Below are 22557 nucleotides of genomic sequence, written 5' to 3'. Positions count from 1 at the left end.
CTTTTAAGTTAAGTACAACGTAATAATGAAAACAATTGACTGAAATGTATTCGAATAAGGAAGTGATATTGAAATATCGTTATATATCTCCTTTTCAAGTAAATGGAGCACATTAAAATAGTCACTTTTATCGGACGAAACAATATCACGTTAATTTACCTCTAATATGACAGTAGAAGGTAACTGAAACAAAGATAATAAAAATGTACAAATGATGTCGCATCTTTAATATGTACGATCAACGCTGAATCTTCCCATGTAAGATACCTCGTCTCCCGGTGTGCTGATCTGGTAAGCGTTGCAATGCTGGCTGCCGTGGGTCTATGGAGGGCCTAATCCAAATTTCCTCAGTTTCCAGTTAAGCTTGAGGACAAATATAAATACCTTTACCTTTATAATAGGACTTCGTATAGTTGGTGTGCATTGTAAACCCACACCCTCACCTGATTTAGATACTCGTAGATAATTTTCACTTTTATTGTATCTACCAGTTTTAACCAATTATGAATTTCAATCGCCTTATTATCCTGAATGCGCTCGCATGTTTTGGTTTCGTTATATAAGCGAACTCCGGTCCAAATAAAGTATTTTAATAAGTTTAATACATTTAATAGTTTTGGTCCGCAAACTACCAAAGCATTGCGTACTGTTTACTGCGTTGTATGTGTATCACTACCAAAACAGCACTCTAAAACGTCTAAATAAATACCGGTAAATATTTTGGGTTGCCTTCTTCCGATCCCCATAGGCCTGTTATAATAATGGGCTGCGTCTATGTATATTACCGGAAACATCTAGGATTTTTTTTTCTGTTATTTTATTTATTTATTTATTTATAAACTTATTTTACATGGATGACATTTTCATTAAAAATAATGTTCTTAGAAATGGTCCATGATAAAAGAAATGTATGTATTCACCAGATAACTCGAAATTTGAATAAGCTTTTGCTGTGACTTCACCAATATAAATATTTATTTTCATAAAAATCATAGCATGGTCTGCTGATATAACTCATCGGTAATTGGTAATTGTATTTATTTACCGTATATTCTTCGCCTATCTAGCAGAGAGCAGAGATAACAGAGATAGCGACAGAGGATAGATAGGCCTAACTCGAGATTTTAATCTATTTTAATTTCTTAAACCTAGTAATATAATAAATGTTCACTATAATACTACTAGGCCTACTTGCGCTTACTTATCATCACTCTTTATCATCTCTAAGGGGACCTAACTTAAATTAGGGCCTATAGCATGGGCTGTCTTATGTGGACACTTCGCAAACAACGACTGTTTCAAGCTTGGCCGAGAACAATGCTTATCTAACTATCCGAGATGTTCTTCCCATTCGTAGATAGTGGTAGATAGAAGTTACACCACTCACTTTTCGCAAAATTATTTCAGATTTAGCATGTTTACTGTTTTTTGTTGGTTGTGAATTGTTTCCAAAGTTGCACCACTATTAATATTATTAAGTGTGCTGTTTCACCGATCTAAAAATTATTGTCAAAAAAGTTTGTTATTATTTATTCAATTATTTCTATAATTTTGTTTTTATTATATAGGACATCTGAAAATTATAGAGTGTTAATTATTAGCGGAGGTACGTCCGTCATTTGTATGAGATGACCTTTGCCTTCTTGAATTGTTGTGTGTGGTTGGTAACTGTTTCCGGGTTATTTCGGCCCTAAAAAACTTGTGCTCCGTTTTTTTTGTCGATCAGCGACGGTCGTCGTCATTTGTTGTCTCTTTTTGATGTTTGCTATTAGATTTCTCTTATTAACAGGTAACTGTTCATATTGTATGGATTCTACAGAAATATGAATTAAATTTAAATAGATTATTGTAGATCTAGAATAACTAGTACTACTAGGCCTAGGCTAGGCTAGCTAGTAGAAGTAGGGGAAGCTAGCCCTAGTAGCTAGGCCGGAGTATGGTCGAAGCGGCCGCCAAACCAAAGCGGCCGCCAGTTTAATATCGTCATTTGTATGGAACGCCATGTGCGCTTTAATCTTTGATTGTCGTTGTCAACGCCATGGCCTATGGCGAGTTGAGTTACAGCTGTATGTATGGTCAAACCAATAAATATAAGCCAAATCATGTACTATCAAATCTTTATATTTCTATAATAATTAAAGACCCCTTCCCTGCAATTTTGGACGTTTTTTGGAAAATAATACATATATATCACTTTAAAAACATTAAACCATGTCATTCCTTGTCTTAAATGTACGTTTTATGGTAAATTATGATAAAAAGTGAGAAACAATGCACTACCTAAGTAGCTCGCGGCGATCGACCTCTCGTGGACGGTCTCAGGCCTAGCCTAGCTAGGCTTAGTTTTGTAGGCCTAGCTGGTAAACATCGGTAACGTACGAACATCGTACGCTAGCTATATACCTAGTCTGACGTTGTATAGTTGCTGCATTAATTGTCTTTCTATTTTTGCCAGACTCCGTTGATACAAATTGGGGAAACCCCAGTATTTTCGCTAAAAAGTTAGGAGTCTTCCATTTGTTTTGGCTTCACGATCGATCGAAAAGTGGGCGAATTACAGGTGAAAAACAACAATATCAATCCGCGCGCAATGCATTTTGGGATTTATAGCGGGCCGCTATAATTATTAAAATCGATTTATTTTTCACATTTTTAACCGTTTAAAGACGAAAAAAGTTATCGCAATAGGACCATATAGTATTATTTTTACATTAAATATAGTTTGTGATCTTAAATTAGATCTAAAAAACGTAGGGAATGGGGCTTTAAGTTTGCCTGCCGATAAATCAATGTATATTTTATTTGTATTTTAATATTAACTAACTAAATATATTTACATATACTATCGAATCATTAATAATTTACGTTTGCATCATAATCTACATACTATTGAACCTTTCTGTCTCATTTACATACTATTTATTTGTTTAGTTTTATCTCCTTTTTTTTTTAAATACATAAAAAATAACGTTGAACTGACCCGACGTTTCTTGAGCACTCTCCTATTGAATCTTTATACAGTATTTCATTAATAATTTACGTACGGTATTGCCGAATATTTATATCCAATTTACATACTATCGAATCTTCATACAGTATTGCATTAATAATTTACGTACGGTATTGCCGAATATTTATATCCAATTTACATACTATCGAATCTTCATACAGTATTGCATTAATAATTTACGTACGGTATTGCTGAATCCTTATATCTCATAGAATCTTTTTACAGTTGCTATTGCAATAATAATTTACGTACTACGGTATTGCCGAATCTTTATATCTCATTTACATACAATCGAATCTTCATACAGTATTGCATTAATAATTTACGTACGGTATTGCCGAATCTTTATATCTCATTGACATCGAATCTTTATACATTATTGCAATAATAATTTACGTACGGTATTGCCGAATTTTTATGCTTAGTTTACACTGTACTATCGAATCTTGTTTTTATTGATTAGTAATAGGGTGTGTTATACATTTAAGTGTTATTCCATCGTAATACATTGTTTGTGTTTTCAATAAAGCAACGTAAAGACGAAAACGCGACCTTCTACAGCACTATTCCTGGCCGGCCGCCAGTCGAGTTATTCGCAGAAATTCGCGTAATTAATTACCGTACCGTACAGACACTTACATCTTATTTTATTATTTAAAACTCATTTTAAATTGATCAATATTTATATATCTGAAGGTATAAAACAATTTAGGATATTAAATAAATAAATTGATGTCATCATGTTATTGTAATTAAATTATGTTACTTTACTTTTTATGTTATACTTTTACTAATATATTATACAATAACAAATATATATATTTTGTTATACTTTATTGAAAAAATATATATATTATTCTTAAAAAAATCCCCAAAAAATAAAAAATAACAGATTTCGAAAAAAGGTGGGTCATTTTGAAGTATCATTTTAGTTATTAACTATCACCAAAAAATCATTTAACTGAAATACAGACGTTTTTTTGTTTAAAAAATAACTCTGACTTCCAGTCAAAGTTTTCGATCAAAACATACCCCATAATGAAACGCGCTTGTTTGGCTACTCTGTATGCATAATCATAAAACTTCCTCATGATCTGTGTGAAAATACCTTCTCTACCGTGACGAGTTGTAAACAATCCTAATTAGCATATGCATAATGCGTACTCGTGGTTTGAAATCTTTGTTTACTTTCGCTCGCGACGATTTTCCAGACGAAATGTAATCAAACTAATTTACCTGTTAATTACGTAAACTTGTTGCTTTTGGCTCGAATTTTCAACTTAAAGTGAATAACTTTAATATTACTTTGATATGGCCAATTTAAATTTAGAATATTTTGACCTTCATTTTTTTGTGTTTCAAGGGACAATACATCTTTAATAATTGGCTTATTATATATTATATTAATATACAATACAAACACCACAATGTATTTTATTGACTTTATTAAACATATAGGCCTATATCATTTAGAACAGTTAAAGTAAGTAATCATCGATTCGCCATTTCGTTTAAAAGAACGTATCACATTCAATCTGTAAAAAAAGAGAATAAATTACATAATATTAATAATGTAAGTTGTTATTTACGTCCGAGGAAAAGAAAACCTGTCGATCGAAACAATGACAATCAAAAATTACAAAACAACGACAATCAAAGCGCACACGGCATTCCATACAAATTACCGTTATTGAACTCCAAAACCGCACCACCACTACTCGTCACAATTAATGGCTGTTTACCACTAAATTCATAAAAGAACTGAATATACAATACATCTAAATTAGATACATCAAGAATACTGTATAAAAATATAAGACAAGGATGGAATGACAAGGACGCATGGTGGGTATTTAGGTTGAAAAAGAATAGCCCCATAAACCCCCGGAGGTTTATATCATGTAAAAGTGTCTGTCCATTGGATGTGTAACCGCTATTTAATATTCAAAGAAAAAGAATAGGCCTATTGAAATCCTAAATTTAAAAACACAATTAATAAAAAAAATGTACAAATTACACCTCAAATATGTATCTAAAAATATGTATAATAAATAGAAAACAAGAAAAGTTCAGGATTCCCTTAATTTAAGTGCAAGTCTAAGGTCTGCGGTGCATGGTTTTTTTTAACTCGTGTGTAGGCCTACGGTACACATGGTCCCTGTGGTTAAGTTAATATCTTGCACATTATTTATTTCGGATGTTTACATTGTAATTTATCCATTCATTGCATATTAAGCTTCTAGCAATTATCATTGGTATGAAGAAGAATGTGAGTTTACCATGATAATATTTTTACTATTTTCATCATTTCTAGTAATATGTCTGATTGAAGAAATTTGTATCTGCTATGCTTATTATTATCCCAGATTTATTTGTATCATTATGACCAGGACTGTTTTGAAATAGAATTTAATAAATATTAATAAATTTACTATTTAACTCCTCTGTTCTTTTTTGGGGGGAAATTGCATTATTTAAATCTGATCTTAAAATAATTTTTTTTTAACAAATTGTTATAAATTGTAACTTCTGCCACTGAAATGTAGTATAAGAAGGCATTATACTAAATGAATAATTGTTGATTTTAATATTAGAGGAAAGCATACAATAGGTTAGAATTGGAAACAAAAACAAGTTTTAATTTTAAGGAGAAATCTGCTCTGCTCAGGGAACAATTGATTTGGACGATTCTTAATCATTTATGTATGAATTTTTTGTATAGGCTTACTAACTGTATCGACCCAAAATAAGTTGTTTCCCAAGTACGGGGAGTGTTGAAATTAGGCTAAGTTGGCTGCCAACCTGCTGTACCACCAACCTTTTTGATAATCACATCACACATACTTGTAAATAAGCAGAATGTACCACATTGACCCCTGTTCCACTGGGTCATGATACAGGTAGATAATAACTCAGCCTATCTGTAGAATCACGTTTCTACCTTCAATAATTTGACTGGTATGTAATGTGTCGCAACATAAAATTATAGTTAATTAGAATTTTGAATGGTACTAGTTAATGTAAGGTTAAATCAAAAAGATTAAAATATTAGGTAACATAGTATACTGTATCAAAGGGTGTTTTACTGGTACTCTCTGGTTCATTGATAGGTAAATTCTTGCCTTTGACATTTAGCAATATACTTTGTTCACAATCTTTTAACATCTCTATCATCCATTCGATTGAAAATCAATTTAATTTTTCAGTTAAAAATGTCTTCTATTGATGATGTTGGCACGGATACGGTTGAGGAGGCAGCACCGTATATCGGTCTGTTAGATATCTTTGTTTTGTCAGCATGTTTCGGTCTTGGCGTCTACTGGTTTTTCTTCAAAGGAAAGAAGAAAGAAGAGCCTATCGATATTAAAAATTACAATATAGCGTGAGTATGATTTTAAGTTTAAATCCCACCAAAGATATGAAATTGAATTTTATTGTATTAAATTGTTATGAATAATTTATGATTATGATTGAAGTGTTCCTGTGTATCTCATGAATTTAATTCATTGTGATATTAAATGAGCTCTCCTTGTTTTTTTGCAATAATATTGAAATAAATAGAGCACATGTAGTTGTACAAATCAAAAGCACCTTGCTATATAATAAAGGCTTTCGGGAAAACCAACCATTATCACTGATATGAACAGTTTTTACAATATAAAATGTATGAAAAAAATAGTAAATTTCATTACATAATTTTATGATTTGTTTAAGGTACCAAATTATTGAATTTCTGCTCTTTAACAATTTAAATTATGCAATTTTATTGTATTTCTCCAGTGCACCTATGACGAAAGCAGTTGATTCTAGTTTTATTCAAAAAATGAAGACGACAGTAAGTTATTTTATTGTTTGTTTGTTTGTTTTTATTTCTTGCTCATATAAAAATAACAGTGGTACAGAAATATATATATATACTGTACATCAAAAGTCGCAGACTTAACAAACAACAAAAACAGAACAAAGACAACAAAAAAACGAGTAGGAGCAAAGGATAACCCTCTAAACCCGGAGGTTTGTATCCTGAGGGGTCCCGAAAGAAAAAACAAAGGAAAAATGAACAATTAATCAGACGATATAATAATATAATTATGCATGAATTCATATAGTATTCTCTATGCCTGTTTTCTTTTTTTTTATTTTTCAGCATAAAAATATAATAATTTTCTATGGATCCCAAACTGGTACAGCAGAAGAATTTGCTGGCCGTTTAGCTAAGGATGCACAGCGTCTAGGAATGAAAGCTCTTATCCAAGATCCTGAGGAATGCGAAATGGTGAGTACAGTATTCATAACAATGAAATGGCCATGGGGCCTAGCTTAGGCTTAGCAGTAGCAGCAGAGTTCCACTGGTGATGTGGTTAAAGTCGATTGGACCCAATAGTGTACACTTTAAATTGGGGATGGATTCAGATCCTTTCTCTGTCTTTAAAAAAAAATAGTAGTTTGAAAGCAAAGAATTTGTTTTAATTCTTAGTTTAATAAAGTATGTCCTTTTTGAAGTGTGATCAATCTTGTGTATCTCTGAATTTGATATCTATTTTGTTTCTGATTTATCTGGATAAACTGACAATAGTCTATTCTCCTCGGAAAGAGAGATATAACTCAACGAAAAGTGGGGAAAAAGCCCTCTCCACAAATCAATTTTATCTGTACTGTGTTCTTTTAGCACATTAAAAAAAATAGTTGACGTTTCATTTATAGGAAGATTTAAACCACATTAAAGAAATTGAAAACTCTTTTGCGATATTTTGCATGGCAACGTACGGAGAAGGAGACCCCACTGATAACTCACAAGAATTCTATGACTGGTTACAAGATGGTACTGCGGACTTAGACGGACTTAAATTTGCGGTAAGAGATGTTTTTTCAATGTTATTGTCACGTACATCATCAACCCTGGTAATGTTATTTTGATAGTCTGCTACCGACAAAATACCAACCTGCAAAATTGTTGTTTAAACTAACTTGGGTATTTGTATTCATATATCACCAATCATAATCACCTATTTCAATATCCCTCTAATAGGTGTTTGGACTTGGCAACAAAACATATGAGCATTACAATGAGATGGGCAAGTTTGTTGACAAGAAATTAGAAGAGCTTGGAGGCGAGAGATTATTTGACCTTGGACTTGGCGATGATGATGGAAAGTAGGTGCTTTTAAAATACTTTTAGCCCACCCTTACTACAAGCCCACCCTTATTATAAGCCCACCCTTATTATAAGCCCACCCCTACAAAATAAATTATCCCAATATTTCATTGACAACATTTTTTTTTCTAACTTAACATAGAAAAATTACTAAATATGTAGAGGGCAGAAATCACATAGGCTTTTCATCAAGACAATTTATATAAAAAAGGCAGAACTATAGTTTAAATATAATCCCTGTATTGAAATGGAACAACCCAAAAGTAAAATTTGTTAAATAAGATTGTTTCATTTTACTTGTATTGGAGGAAATTGCATTCAAAATCCTTTTTTTAAGTCTTAAGGTCTGTCTACACTATCAAGCTAGTTTGACAAAAAAAGTGTGATGTGCCAAAATATGGTAGTGACATGCCAAAATATGGTAGTGATATGACATCATCATGTCCATATATCACATTTTTTTCTCACATAAAGTTTGATAGTGTAGACAGAGCATTCAATATACTTACAAAGGTATTTTTTTTTTTAATCTTAATTTAAATCTCCTTTTACTCATATTTCGAGGAAGTTGTGTTCTGTTCAATGTACAATAGTGTCTTGTTTTTAATCTTAGTTCTCCAATCATAGGAAATTTCCCATGTTATAGTAAATACAATGTACAAGTGTGATTAAGTAGGATTAACCTGCTACCTCATCATATAATTGTTCAATAGATAGAGAGGAAAAAGTAGACAGGAATTGTTTTGACAAGATAGTAGAAGCCCTGTCAAAAGGACCCTTAATGGAGGTGTTCTCTGAATAGGTGTTGACAGTAGTTTTAAAAGATAATTGGTCTTTGTTCATTTTACTGGAAAGTGTCCATTTATATAATAGGGGTGTCCTCTGATAGTTTCAAATGAATAATAACCTCTATGAAAATTTTGAAAAAGATTTTGAACCATACATTGTGTTATAATTTGCATTGTACATACTTGATCAAGATGTGAGAATTAGTTTTTCCTTATATGGTTAAAACAAGAAAAACAGTCATGACTCTATAATAGATAATATTTGTGATTCATAAAACTCAACAAGATACCAACCATGGGTCTCATCTAAAGGCTGTCAAATATTTGCCAAATTTGTTTAAAATGATTGCACAAAAATAGAGAAAATCACTAGTCAAATAAAACGTTATCGTTAGGTAAACACAGCATGTATTGTAAGTGACATGAGTCATTGGAAAGGTTTCGCAACCCTGCATCATTACCCAAAATAGAATTTTGAGTTTATCCCCTTACCTTCAGTAGAGGACAGTCAATCGCAAATATCCCCATCATTTTGCATTTGTTTCAGGAAATAGTTATAAAGCTCTGTCTAGTTTGACAAAATAAGTGTGATGTGCCCAAATATGGTAGTGATATCCCCAAATATAGTACTGTAGTGATATGACATCATCATGTCCATAAATAGGCACATCACATTATTGTGTCACAAAAAGTTTGATAGTGTAGACAAGACTTTACATGTACTGTATATGACTTTATTGTTCAACTCATTCCCTCTACACTCATTCAGATAAAGCAATATAAACTTGGGTTAATCTTAAAAATGATTTATGCAGTTTCCCTAAATGATGAAGTCATAGTCAGCACCGGTATAAAGATGTCTAGTTTATTACTTTTAATAAGAATAAGAGACTACTTTCAATGACTATTGATTAGATGGATGTTGTTTTTATTAACGATGTCTAGTTTCATATTTATTCAGATAATAAACAAGGAACTTAAATTACTTATTTTACCAACAAAATTAATATTTTTAATAGAAATAAAAGACTACTTTCAAGGACCATTGACCAGATGTATATTTTTTTTTTATTATAAAAAAAGCTTCTATATTCAGTAAATTTTATTAGATTAAATAATAAACGAAAGAAAATAATATCAGGTTAATTTTTTTTTCCATTTGTAGCATGGAAGATGATTTTGTGACTTGGAAGGAACAGTTTTGGCCCAGTGTATGTGAGCATTTCGGAGTAGAGGCTACAGGGGATGAAAGCAGGTATGGTCATTTATACTCGGGTCACAATAATATGGCATTCCAGTTATTTTTAATTTGATATTTAAGACTGGTCTCCCAGAGTGCCCAGTTACTATGATCAGTGGCTGTGTGTATACTTGTACACCGGGGTAACCCCCTACTCGTCTTGAAAGATGTACTACTAGGTTCTTTAAAGTGCACATGAGCAAGATGTGTTTACTGGACCTACGATTTATAGTCCTTATCTGAGAAGACTTGTTCTGCCACCAGAACCCTGGAGCGAGTGAGCCTTGAACCTTTGCCGATGTCAGGCTACGTAATTACAGTTCTTAACCGCACGGAAACTTGCAGACTCTGCATTTCCATATGCTTGTTAGCTACAAATTCTTTACCTCATATTTCCAAATAAATTCATTAAACTACCCCCGATATTCCAAATTATTCTAAAGCTCTGTTTACACTATCAAACTTTATGTGACAACAAAAATGTAATGTGCCCATTATGGACATGATGATGTCATCACTACCATATTTGGGTACATCACACCTTTTTTTGTCAAACTAGTTTGATAGTGTAAATTGAGAAAGCTTGTTAAATTAACGCATGATGATCTTTCAATTTGTAGTATACGTCAGTACGCTGTTGTTGTTCGTGAAGACATACCAGAGGAAAAGATTTACACCGGAGAACCAGCTAGACTCAACTCACTCAAGAAGCAAAAAGGGTAAAGCTTAATAATACACATGAATTCATATATTTGTCTTTTTTGTATGTCATTCGTTATTGTAGTACAGTACTTGAAAAAAAAATATAAAAATACAGTAGTAGGGGAAACAAACAAACAATATATCTTCTTTTTTTTGTAGGGATTGCACCTACTTTTATTTAATCTACATCTATCTATATAAGTGTTAATAAGAAATTATGTTATTTACAGTAGTTAGTCTTTATATTGTAAGATACAAAATTACATACAAAAGGGTTGACAAATAATTTATAAACATCCTTTAAATTGGTCATTTCTCCGTACATTTGGTTTCTGTAACGCTGCGATTAGTTTCAGCCAGAATACCCTTTGCTTGTCCGGTTTATCTGACCATTCAATATACGTATTTTTACTCAGAACATGTTGTAAAAGAACTGGTGTGTTCTTTGCTAACAGTTTCTCAAGAAGTATGACTACTAGAATATCTTCCCGATTGTCAAAGATTCGCATACGCGCCCTTTCCAATTCAAAGTAACTCCACTCGCCACTCGCAAAACTGTTTGAAACCACTAACAGCATTTTGCGGCTGTATTTAATTGCATTTTCTATGTTGTCGATGATTTTTTCACCAGCTATAAAGTCGCGGTAGTCTAAGCAGAGCTTAAAGTTGTATGGGTGTTCCTCGAGCGTCGGTTGAAGTACAGATAGCACCCATCGTTGCTCCATGTCGTGGTACGAGACAAACGCATCGTATCGAATGTCAACACCGTTAACAGGCATAGGATTTTCATTGCAAATTTTCTTGTATTGTTTTCGATTTATACGTCTTTGGTTCCAATACCTACAAACAAAAAAGGTTGCAAATTAACTATAAATGTTGTTTAGGTTTGCTGTCAACGTTCTGTAGTATCACTAATATTAATTATGGTATAGTTTTTGTTCAGCAAAGTCACATAAGTTTCTGTTTTGATGAAGTTACTTTCAAAACATGCATTAATAACAGTGGGTATATTCTCGTCCAATCGTAATGCTGTTGCCACTCACCAAGCAATGGTCTGTGTGTAAATCATCTTGCATCTGTAGATACACTTGGTTGCATATCGCTTTGCGCATTGTTGACTGCTTGAAAACTACTTAATTGATATTTATAGTGTGAAAGGGCTTGTATTTCAATCCAACTGTACGCACCATCTTACCTGATTTTGTGTCGATAATTGTACAGAATCATGATTACAATCAGTATGGAAATACTCGGTATAACAATAATTAGTACTAATGTTAAAATAGTCCAGAGTGTATTGCACTTCAGCTCATTCCTGTCAAATTCCAGGACGGGGCAGAACTCTGGTTTTACACAAGCCGTCTGCTCTGTGTTTTGAATAGTTACATTTGTGGTATTAATCCACTCCAGAAACCATACCAATTGGCAATCACAACTAAATAAATTAAAGGCTAAATTGATTGCTTTCAGACCTGTCATATTTTGTAGACCAAATTGTTTAGTTATAGTTGTTAACTGGTTGTTGTGTAGTATCAAGAGCATTAACTTCTCGGAGCCTTTGAATGGAAAATCCATGACTCTGCTTATTCTGTTATTTGACAGATACAGTCTCGTTAATGATTGTAGATTCTGGAAAACATTAACGTATATTGTCATAATTCTGTTATTGCTAAGGTTGATCAATTTTAGTTGTTTACAGTTCGCAAATGTATGTTCTTCAACCATGCTTATACCACAATACGGTGCGCTGAAATTTGTTAATGATACAAGGTCACTGAACCACGATTTGCGAAGCTTTCTTAGTACGACGTTTTCTTGGAAATTTAGCGACTGCAAATTCATTAGTCCTTGGAACACACCTAAAGCGATTTCTCTGTAATTTAATTCATTTTTTCCCAGACACAAGATTTTTAAATTGTGAGCGTTTGAAAAAGAGTTGTTATCCAATGTCTGTATAATGTTCCCTGCTATGTTGTAGATGCTCGCATTGTGCAAATCAATCTCTGGAACGACTTTAAGACCTTTAAAAGAGCATTCAACATACAGTAGGCTCTTGTTGTTGACGTTACAATACTGATATGTACAACTCTCATGGCATGCTCTCTGACTTTGTAGCTCGTTACAAAAGAAGCAATCAAGAAACTTACTTTGAACGACTAAAAAGATATTTATAAACAGTAGAATAGAGTAGATATACCTCCTCATCATTAGAATCTGAAATCACAACTTGTGTGTTAAAACACTAATGCTAAAATGCTTGAATAAACCTAAGTTAATAATTAAATTAAACTTGGTGGCTGTCTTTATTTGAATACCGCATTGGCCATTAATATTCATTAATTCCTTCCTTGTTTGGACTGTTCCATTTTGACATCTTAGAGGAATTAAGACGTATTCAGAGACGTCAATTTTGGAACATCATCTTTTTAATCATATCTACTTTTCTTAAAATGTACCCTATCCAAACCGTCATGAAAAATTCATTAATTATCAGGTATAGGTTACGTGCATTAAACATATTTAGTAAATGTTGTTTACGCTGAAAGATGAAAACATAATTATAACTGATGATTTTGGAGATTGCATCAGGAAATTCATAGGGCGTATTAATTGAAAGTGAAACCGTAAGTGAAGACAACTTTATTTGCGTAGAAATATTACTGACATTAGAAACCAGAAATCAAAAGTTCTGATAATTGATTCGTTTTTATGTTAATTCTTGTTTCGGTCATAAGTACACAAGTATTTTGTGAGTGAGTGAGTGGCCGAGCGGTTAAGACAGTGGAACCGTAATTACGTAGCCATAACATCGGCAAGGGTTCGAGGCTCACTCGCTCCATGGTTCTGGTGGTTGAACGAGTCTTCTCGGATAAGGACTATAAACCGTAGGTCCAGTGTACACATAGCTCATGTGCACTTTAAAGAACCTAGTACATCTTTCGAGACGAGTAGGGGGCTACCCCGGTGTACTAGTCCACACAAACACAGCCACTGTCACACACAGAAACTGTGCAATTGGGACTGGACCGTTTTAGAGGTGTTTACCACCTGTTGGTCCCGATCCTTCACTAACAGTGTTAGTGAGAAGTTGAATAAATAAAAAAAAAAATAAATAAAAAAATAAAAGTATAAAAATAGGTTGCCGTATCATGTGAAAGGATTGTTTCTAACTTAGTGTAGCAGTATTAAACTGTTTTTCCTTCATGGTTGTTTACGTACCCTCACTACCATATTTGATTGTTAAACATAGAACTAATAGTTCAACGGCATGAAAGAATTTTTTAAGCTCTGTCTACAATATCAAACTAATTTGACAAGTGTAATGTGCCCAAATATTGAAGCGATATGCTCAAATATGGTAGCGATATGCTCAAATACGGTAGCGATATGACATGATCATCTCCATATATGAGCACATCACATTTTTTTGTCACATACAGTTTGATAGTGTAGACAGAGCTTTAGAAATTCTTTCATTTGATTGTAGACCTTTGGAATAACCTTGACAATGGTTTAAAAGCTTTAACATTCACATTTTAAAAAAGCTTGATAAATATAATTTAATTGCGGCAATTTGTTTTATTTATTACTTTGTGATGAGCGTTTTTTCTTCAGTATATTTATTTGTTTCGGGACATCAAATTTGTTACTCTTTTTAGCTTTTTTATTCTTTCTTTTAAAAAAAATTGTAATCTACAGTATTAATTATTGTCTTTTAACCTAGGCCTATGTATATATTTATTAAGTTTATGAATAAACAGTGAATTGAATACCTAGGCTCAGACAGCCTTGAATCTAAAGCTCTGTCTACACTATCAAACATTATGTGAGAAAAAAATGTGATGTGCCATATTTGGGCATGTCATTACCATATTTGGTCAAACTTTTTTTTTCAAACTAGTTTGAATGATAGTGTAGACAGTATACAATACTGCTCATGGTTTTACAGTAACTGACTTATTATCCATCTATTATTAGCACACTTGAATTTATTATTAACAAAGTAGAATTACAATATACAATATTTTTTTCTATTATCTCCAGACCATTTGATACTAAGAATCCGTTTGTGAGCCGAGTGCAAACCAATCGTGAACTGCATCATGGAGGTGAAAGGTCGTGTATGCATATAGAGTTTGATATTACAGATTCTAAGATAAGGTTTGTTCTTTTTAATTATTGCTTGTTTCCTCAAAGCTATAATACATTATAATTATAGACTCAATTCATAACAGAATTCATGACATTTAATAGTCTTAATTAAAACTATAGTTAATCAATAATAATGAATTTAAAGAATAAAGTCTTCCTCTGAGGAGAGTTGAAATTGATAATCGCTGAGTTCGATTATCTGTTCATAAATTCAGCGAAATGGCTGTCCAACTGTTAACATTAACGTTGTTTTTCTGTATTGCTAAATCGTATTTTGTAAGATGAGGTTAAATCAACGGTGACGAATTTGTAAGTTGCTTTTGTTGAAGATGATACAGTATTGTTAATTTTCTGGTGAAATGTTTTCTCTTTTTGTTTTGTATGTTTTGTATATGGATGTATTGTACAATCTGAAATAAAGGAAACGAATGAATGGATACTTAATCATAAATAATGACGAGAAGAGATAAAGAAAGATGAAATAATTAATTTAAATAAATACAAATAATAATAAGCATAAAATTATTAACATTAACTTAAAACAGTTGAATTGATTTAAAGATATTTTATTTTTTTCTTTGTTAGAATATTAAATAAAATTGCACTTCTCTGATTATTAAATAAAAGGATTATATTCTGTAGTCCTGATAACTATGCACAGTAGTTAACACTGATGTGTCAAGAAACTTTATAAAAGCATTGTCAATCCAGAGTGACCTATACCAATGATGTGTTTGTGGAAAATGCGTTAAGGGCAATTTACACAGATGAGCTGTAACAAAAAGTTTGTTTGTCCACGTACAATCTGTATCTACAGTATCCTGAGCTGGTTTCTGCTTACCCACCCGTCATAGATATAGCATAGATTCTATATTTTTGTTTACTGTTAATGTTACGGCTCATCTATTTCAATTGGTCTTTTTTTTTCTTTTTTTTTATATATTTCAATTGGTCTTTATTATTGTTGCCTTTATAACTAAAGAAACTTAGTAGTAAAAGCGAGATAACTCCAAATATTGGTTATCAAGGGGCCTGGAAGGTCTATATTAGCTATGCTATATTTATCAGTGTTGAATCATTCACCCAAGTTGTAATACTGAGTTTCTTGCTCAACTTAAGATGATTTTGTATCTTCTATTTCAGGTATGAATCTGGGGATCATGTTGCTGTTTATCCCATTAACAATGCTAACCTAGTCAACGGTATTGCCAAGATTCTGGACCAAAACCTGGATGTTGTATTCAGTTTAAACAACGTCGATGGTAAGTGTGGTGAATATAGTATAGCGTTAATTGCTAGCAATTACTCAGTTATCAACAACACCATACTAACCAATCTAAAGCTCTGTTTACACTATCAAACTGTATGTGACAAAAAAAATGTGATGTGCTCATATATGGACACAGTGATGTCATATCACTAGCATATTTAGGCATATCACTACCATATTTGGGCACATCACACTTTTTTGTCAAACTATTTTGATAGTGTATTGTGGACATAATCTGACAGAATAATAATATAGCCAATTTCATTATCATTGGCAATTCTGTAAGTCTGTGACACATAATGTATCACATTGTATTATGCCTGTATTGTAGGCAATCACCCTAACCTAACAGGTGCCACATATGATTTTTATTTTGTATGAACCAACTGATTTTGCGTATCGATCAACCAAATCAACCAAATCAACAAAATTATGGAACAAACTTTCAAATGACACAAAAACAAACTGCTAATCTATGACACTTTCAACTTTTAAAAATTCAATCCAAAATATTACCACTACCTTTTACCTTGAATTCCTTCCATTTTATTTTTTTTCTGTATGTTTGGTAGATAGTTACCTTTTTGTAAATGTGTGTGTAATAATGTAAATTAATGTGTTAGTTGTCTTTGAATTATTTTTATTATATTGTTAATGTTCTCTACTGAACCAATTTAAAAATCAATGCTTTAGTGTCATTCAGTATAAAGACAGAATAAATAAAATAAAATAAATAAACTGTAGAAGACAAGTACTGTATATTGCTAAATGTAAGTTTGATATATAAGTTGCTTTTGTATACTGTATGTAAATTAATGTGTTAGTTGTCTTTGAATTATTTTTATTATATTGTTAATGTTCTCTACTGAACAACTTTGGAAATCAATGCTTTAGCACTGAAAGTGTCATTCAGAGTATAAAGACAGAATAAATAAAATAAAATAAATAAAATAAAATAAATAAACTGTAGAAGACAAGTACTGTATATTGCTAAATGTAATAAGTTTGATATATAAGTTGCTTTTGTATACTGTAATATATAGAAGAAGCAAGTAAGAAGCACCCATTCCCGTGTCCATGTACCTACCGCACCGCTCTGTCTTTCTATCTGGACATCACAAACTGTCCACGCACCAATGTCCTCAAAGACATCTCCGAATACTGCTCAGACCCTAAAGATAAGGAATTCCTGTTGAAGATTTCTTCTGCCACGCCAGAGGGCAAGGTAAGCTTATTAATTAAATTGATAAATGATATTTTTCTATAATAAAGGTTTCTTTTTGTAACAACCAAAAAAATGTATACCTATTGTAAAACCAGATGAAATTTTTCCAACCTTTGATATATATTTCTAGCTCCATGATTACAATTATTTGTTGTTATAGAAATTGCATTGGTTAGTCATGCAATATTGCCTTGTTTGTAACAAACTGGTTTGATGAGATTTTGTTATTTAAATTCATAATAATGATTCATTATTGATTTATTTTATGATAGTTTAAATGTATTTAAGGGTGAAATGTTAAATCTCTTTAATGTTGTGATCTTTGTTTATGTTATTGTTGCTTATTTGAATACATTTTATAGTTTATTATGTTTAGATTCAACCTGTTAGTGGCGGTTGCATCGCTGTTGGTTTTCAACTGAATAAAATAAATAAATAAAATAAATACTACTTTTTCTTATTCATAATGTGAAGTTTTTTTTACAAGTTGAGGAATTTTTAACTATTGCCAGGTTCATTTTCAAATTGATTAATATTGTTTATAATGAAAAATGTATTGTTTTCCAGAAAGAGTATAGTGACTGGGTTGTAAAATCACATAGGAACATTTTGGCAATACTTGAAGATATCCCATCATGCAAACCTCCTCTGGATCATCTTTGTGAGTTGTTACCACGGTTACAGGCCAGATATTATTCCATATCTTCATCTCCAAAGGTGAGTTTCTTGTTCAACTACCCAATTTATGTTTTTTTTTTGCTACGCATTGCTTGTGAATACATAAAAATAACATTTTCTTTGTGATGCTTTATATTTAAAGTACCTAATTTATAAAAATATGAAAAAAAAATATTATATTTTAATAGTGTATTATTTGTATCAATCTAGCTGCATCCTAATAGTATTCACATAACTGCCGTCTTAGTTGAATATAAAACACTCACCAATCGCACCAATCTTGGCGTGGCAACAAGTTGGTTAAAGGATAAAATTCCAAACGGGCCGGAAAACGCTCCAAAAGTTCCTGTGTATGTCCGTAAATCGCAGTTTAGGTTACCATTCAAGCATACAGTCCCTGTGATCATGATTGGACCAGGAACAGGTCTGGCGCCATTCCGTGGATTTATACAAGAGAGGAGTGCACTTAGGAAAGATGGTGAGTGAATAGAGAATTAGGCTAAAGAGCTCTGTCTGCACTATCAAACGAGTTTAGTGACACTGCGCGGTCACTACACTAGTTTAACACAAAAAAACCCAAATATGGTAGTGATATGACATCATGTTCATATAAAGTTTGAGAGCTTTACAGCATCATGGCATGGATGGTTTCTAGGTCCAAATGACGATCAACCACACATCAATTGACCTGACCTAGGTTAGTCTAGACTTGGGTTGTCAGTTGTCGTCACAAATTGAAAGCGCCCTATTGTTTTGTTCATGCTTCCCTGGATCTTTAGAACCTTTCACTTTCACGATGCACCTCACAACTATACAGATGTCGAGTCAAAAAGTCTTTCTGTGCACACAAACATATGCAGAAAGACTGTTGGACTGTTAATTTTTTTTCGTGGAAATACAGTACCAAAATATAGATTTTATGTTTATGTTTTTCATTGATTATTGATGTATTCAATTTATTATGGTCTATAGGGAAAGATGTCGGAGAGACAGTTTTATTTTTTGGTTGCCGAAAAGCATCAGAGGATTTCATCTACCAAGATGAATTGAAAGAGTATGTTAACAATGGTACATTGACGGATATGTTTGTGGCGTTTTCACGTGATCAAGAGAAAAAGCGTTACGTACAAGATTTACTGAAGGAAGAAGCTGATAAGGTTTGGAAATTGATAGAAAAGGGAGCACATATATACGTTTGTGGGTGAGTAGTCTTATTCGAATGCTAATTAAAATAAAATTGCGTATGCGCTTTCTCTGGGAGTGAAAATAATATTTTTTTGTTCATGGCTGCTATACTTTTATCGGATATCGGATGCGATTGCTGCTGAATTAGTACGTTTTCAAGAATTCCGATTCGATTTTAAATTAATAGAGAACACAAACAGAATTTTCTGCATGAATAAACATGTCAAGCAATATTTTGTAGCTGTCTTCATAAACAACCAATAATTATAAAGGTTTTCCATGATCTGTTTTGAACGTAATTTGTAGGCTATCTAGGTTTAATTCCTTATTGTATAACTGTGATACCTCAATACATGAGGAGGTGATTTCAACTAATACCTTGTTAAGCGTGGTTCTCACTAGCGACGCAACACAAGGACGTAACGCAACGCAAGTGAACTGACCAATCACAAGCGATGGCTTATTCGCTTGTGATTGCTAACTGTCTATAACTTCGCTTGTCATTGGTTGAAACGCTTGCGTTGCGTTTACGTCCTTGCGTTACGTTCTACTGGGAACCAAGCTTTAGTAGCAGTAGTAGTTGTAGTACAGTAGTAGTAGTAGTAGTAGTAGTATAGTTTGGCTTTTTGTTTAGAATAATGAGAGTGTCCACGCCAAATTTCTTAATAGCCTCGATTTCAAAATGTCCTAATTTTGAAACACAGGACACAACTAAAGAGTGCAAGCAGTCCTTTTACCAATTATGATGGGATAAATTTAGTGTTTCAAACATTGATGCATATTACCATGTTGTATGTCGGGTCCAATGACTTAATGTCATTGACCTTAAAAAAGCACATTTTACAAGTTTTATTTCAATCATGATATATTTGATAAAAACAAATTCCTATTTTTGTTTTTCTTTTTAAACTTTTAGTGATGCACGTAACATGGCACCAGATGTCTTGAAGACTATACGAGGAATCATCACTGAGAAAGGAGAACTGACATCATCAGCTGCCGAAGACTACTTAAAGAAAATGCAATCAAAGGGACGTTACTCGTGTGATGTGTGGAGTTAGTGACAAAGTTGAGGAAAGATTATTTTTTTATTTGCAATCGTCTACATAATAAAATTGTTTGTGGTAGATTTGGCGCTTTCAAATGCAAATGTGTGGAAAAAATGACAAAAATTGTATTTTTAAATTATTGAATAATAATAATAAAATTGTATTCATGACTAATTGTGTTTCTTTAAAAAAAATTAAATCTTTATGTGTTTTAGGATATGTTTTATTTTCACGATGGTTGGGTTTTGTGGTTTTTTTTCGTCTTCTGTGTTTCAATTTTGTGATCAATAATTGGGAAATTAGAAGATATTTGAATGTTCAGTGATAGATCATTAAAGTTATATGAAATATAGTATTCTAATTTATTTATCAAATAATAATTTGTAAAAAATAAAGCCATACTCATGTAGGTATACCTATTATACCCAAGTATGGTAAGTGCTAATATTACTAATAATGTTTGATATATCTGCACTTAAGTATTCTTTTGCATTATTGTATTTGTGGATCTACTGTAAAATAGAGATTACTGTCTCTGTCCTGTAAAACACCTTTATTTTTATTCACCCTCCGACGCAATATTCCTGGATATCGGTTGATGACGCATGCGCAGCATAATTTTTAAAAAAAAGTTGAAATTCATTCATCTTTTTATTTTGGAATATCATGGTGACATAATATATTCATAGCAAAAAAGAGAAAAAAAAATCTTAATCTAAGAGCTCATAGAACAAAGACAAAAATATATAAATGCGAAAAAATGAAGGGAACACAAAAAATTACAGTTAAACTGGTTCCTACTACCATTAGGTTTTGGGTATTTATATCGAAAAAGTGAGAAAATAATTATGATAAAAATCGGTTTAAAGTTTGTCTCGATTATGTTTAACTGTTGTTGAGTGAAAGTAAAAGTGCTGAATCATTTTTCTATAAATATCATTGGATTGGACATACAGTACTTAGGCCGCCTGAATCTCCTGGTTATTGTTGCGCGCACTCTACTATTTCAGCATAATCTACAAGTTTCTATTATTTTTTGGCCCTGAAATATCTATTTTTGTCTGTTATCGGAGTTTAATCTGAAGCCAATTAATTACAGATGAGTTCAATCAAAGTATACAGAAATTCCATACAACAAAATGTTATCTTTCTACTCATGTTAAGCTCTGTCCACACTATCAAACTAGTTTGATGTGCCCAAATATGGTAGTGATTTGACATGTCCATTATAGCCACATCACGCTTTTTTTGTCACATAAAGTTTGATAGTGTAGGCAGAGCTTTCCGCTGAGGAGGAGTACATTTGTAAAAATGTTACTTCTAAAAAGAAAGTCTAACAAATATATCTACCTTTTCCTACCCCTCTATGATGGGATGAAGGTTATACTCTTTTTACCCTCTATGATGGGCTTTTCTTCCCCTCTGGTTGCTACCGAGATACCAACCCTTTACTTGATTCTGTATGTTCTTGGTGATGGCGTTTCTCAATATGTTCTAATAAGCACTATTTTGTAACAAAAATGTAGATAAAAGCAATTATTCTATTATATGTTGATTACTGAATATAACATTTAAGACTGATAATGAATGTTAATAGACGATTTTTGATTGAAAATAATAAAATAACCATATATGTAATCTTATGTGTACTGTTTTTTTTCCATCAAGGAGTGTAGCTTCCCATCCAAATTCCTGATCAGTGGGAATATGATTCATAAAAAACAAGGCCATATACATGGCTGCAGTGGCGTGCTCAAGTTAACCGACCAATGTAATGCAATGCGACATTTATATAGTGCTATTTCATGAAGATCAGAGTACTGTGGACTTAGATTTTACACCTTTTCAACAACATTCTTCTCCCCTAAGGGTCACATTGTGCCATTACGTCTGTCCACGACAGTGTGTGTGTGAACAAGTACGCCGGGATAATCCCCTACTCGTCTCGAAAGATGTACTGGGTTCTTTAAAGTGCACACGAGCAATATGAATACACTGGACCTACGGTTTATAGTCTTTATCCGAGAAGACCAACCGACATAGTGAGCTATAGAGTCGCGTTGCACGCGACTAAAAAGATGGTTTTTCCGGTACATGTCTTGA

General features: G+C 32.5%; 2 protein-coding genes across 2 annotated transcripts; one reads left to right on the top strand and one right to left on the bottom strand.

Moving 5' to 3' along the window:
* The first annotated feature begins 1698 nt into the window (after positions 1–1698).
* On the top strand, positions 1699–22073 carry LOC140044658 (NADPH--cytochrome P450 reductase-like). The gene is made up of 15 exons (XM_072089265.1): positions 1699–1789; positions 6217–6392; positions 6791–6845; positions 7158–7286; positions 7715–7864; positions 8040–8164; positions 10119–10208; positions 10814–10912; positions 14940–15056; positions 16191–16309; positions 17361–17542; positions 18110–18259; positions 18431–18698; positions 19193–19421; positions 20322–22073. The coding sequence occupies exons 2-15, from the start codon at positions 6223–6225 to the stop codon at positions 20464–20466; spliced, it is 2028 nt and encodes a 675-aa protein (XP_071945366.1). The 5' UTR covers positions 1699–1789; positions 6217–6222; the 3' UTR covers positions 20467–22073.
* Positions 11091–14100, bottom strand: LOC140043260 (toll-like receptor 4). The gene is made up of 3 exons (XM_072087762.1): positions 14067–14100; positions 12091–13051; positions 11091–11735 (listed from the first exon to the last, which is right to left on the bottom strand). Exons 1-3 carry the CDS (start codon positions 14098–14100, stop codon positions 11183–11185), a joined length of 1548 nt encoding a protein of 515 aa, XP_071943863.1. The 3' UTR covers positions 11091–11182.
* Positions 22074–22557: the final 484 nt, after the last annotated feature.

The sequence above is a fragment of the Antedon mediterranea genome, chromosome 3 (genome assembly GCF_964355755.1).
Source record: "Antedon mediterranea chromosome 3, ecAntMedi1.1, whole genome shotgun sequence".
Taxonomy (NCBI): Eukaryota; Metazoa; Echinodermata; class Crinoidea; order Comatulida; family Antedonidae; genus Antedon; species Antedon mediterranea.
Note: the sequence above shows the minus strand (reverse complement) of the source record. Positions and strands in the feature narration are given on the sequence as shown.

Bases quoted from the DNA above. Each gene is read 5' to 3' on its own strand.
- LOC140044658 (XM_072089265.1), top strand. From the start codon at position 6,223: ATGTCTTCTATTGATGATGTTGGCACGGATACGGTTGAGGAGGCAGCA. The intron at 18,699-19,192 runs GTGAGTGAATAG...TATGGTCTATAG, and splicing joins GAGTGCACTTAGGAAAGATG to GGAAAGATGTCGGAGAGACA. The intron at 19,422-20,321 runs GTGAGTAGTCTT...TTAAACTTTTAG, and splicing joins GCACATATATACGTTTGTGG to TGATGCACGTAACATGGCAC.
- LOC140043260 (XM_072087762.1), bottom strand. From the start codon at position 14,100: ATGAAGGAAAAACAGTTTAATACTGCTACACTAA. The intron at 13,052-14,066 runs GTTAGAAACAAT...ATATCTTTTTAG, and splicing joins GTTTAATACTGCTACACTAA to TCGTTCAAAGTAAGTTTCTT. The intron at 11,736-12,090 runs GTAAGATGGTGC...TTTTGTTTGTAG, and splicing joins AATTATCGACACAAAATCAG to GTATTGGAACCAAAGACGTA.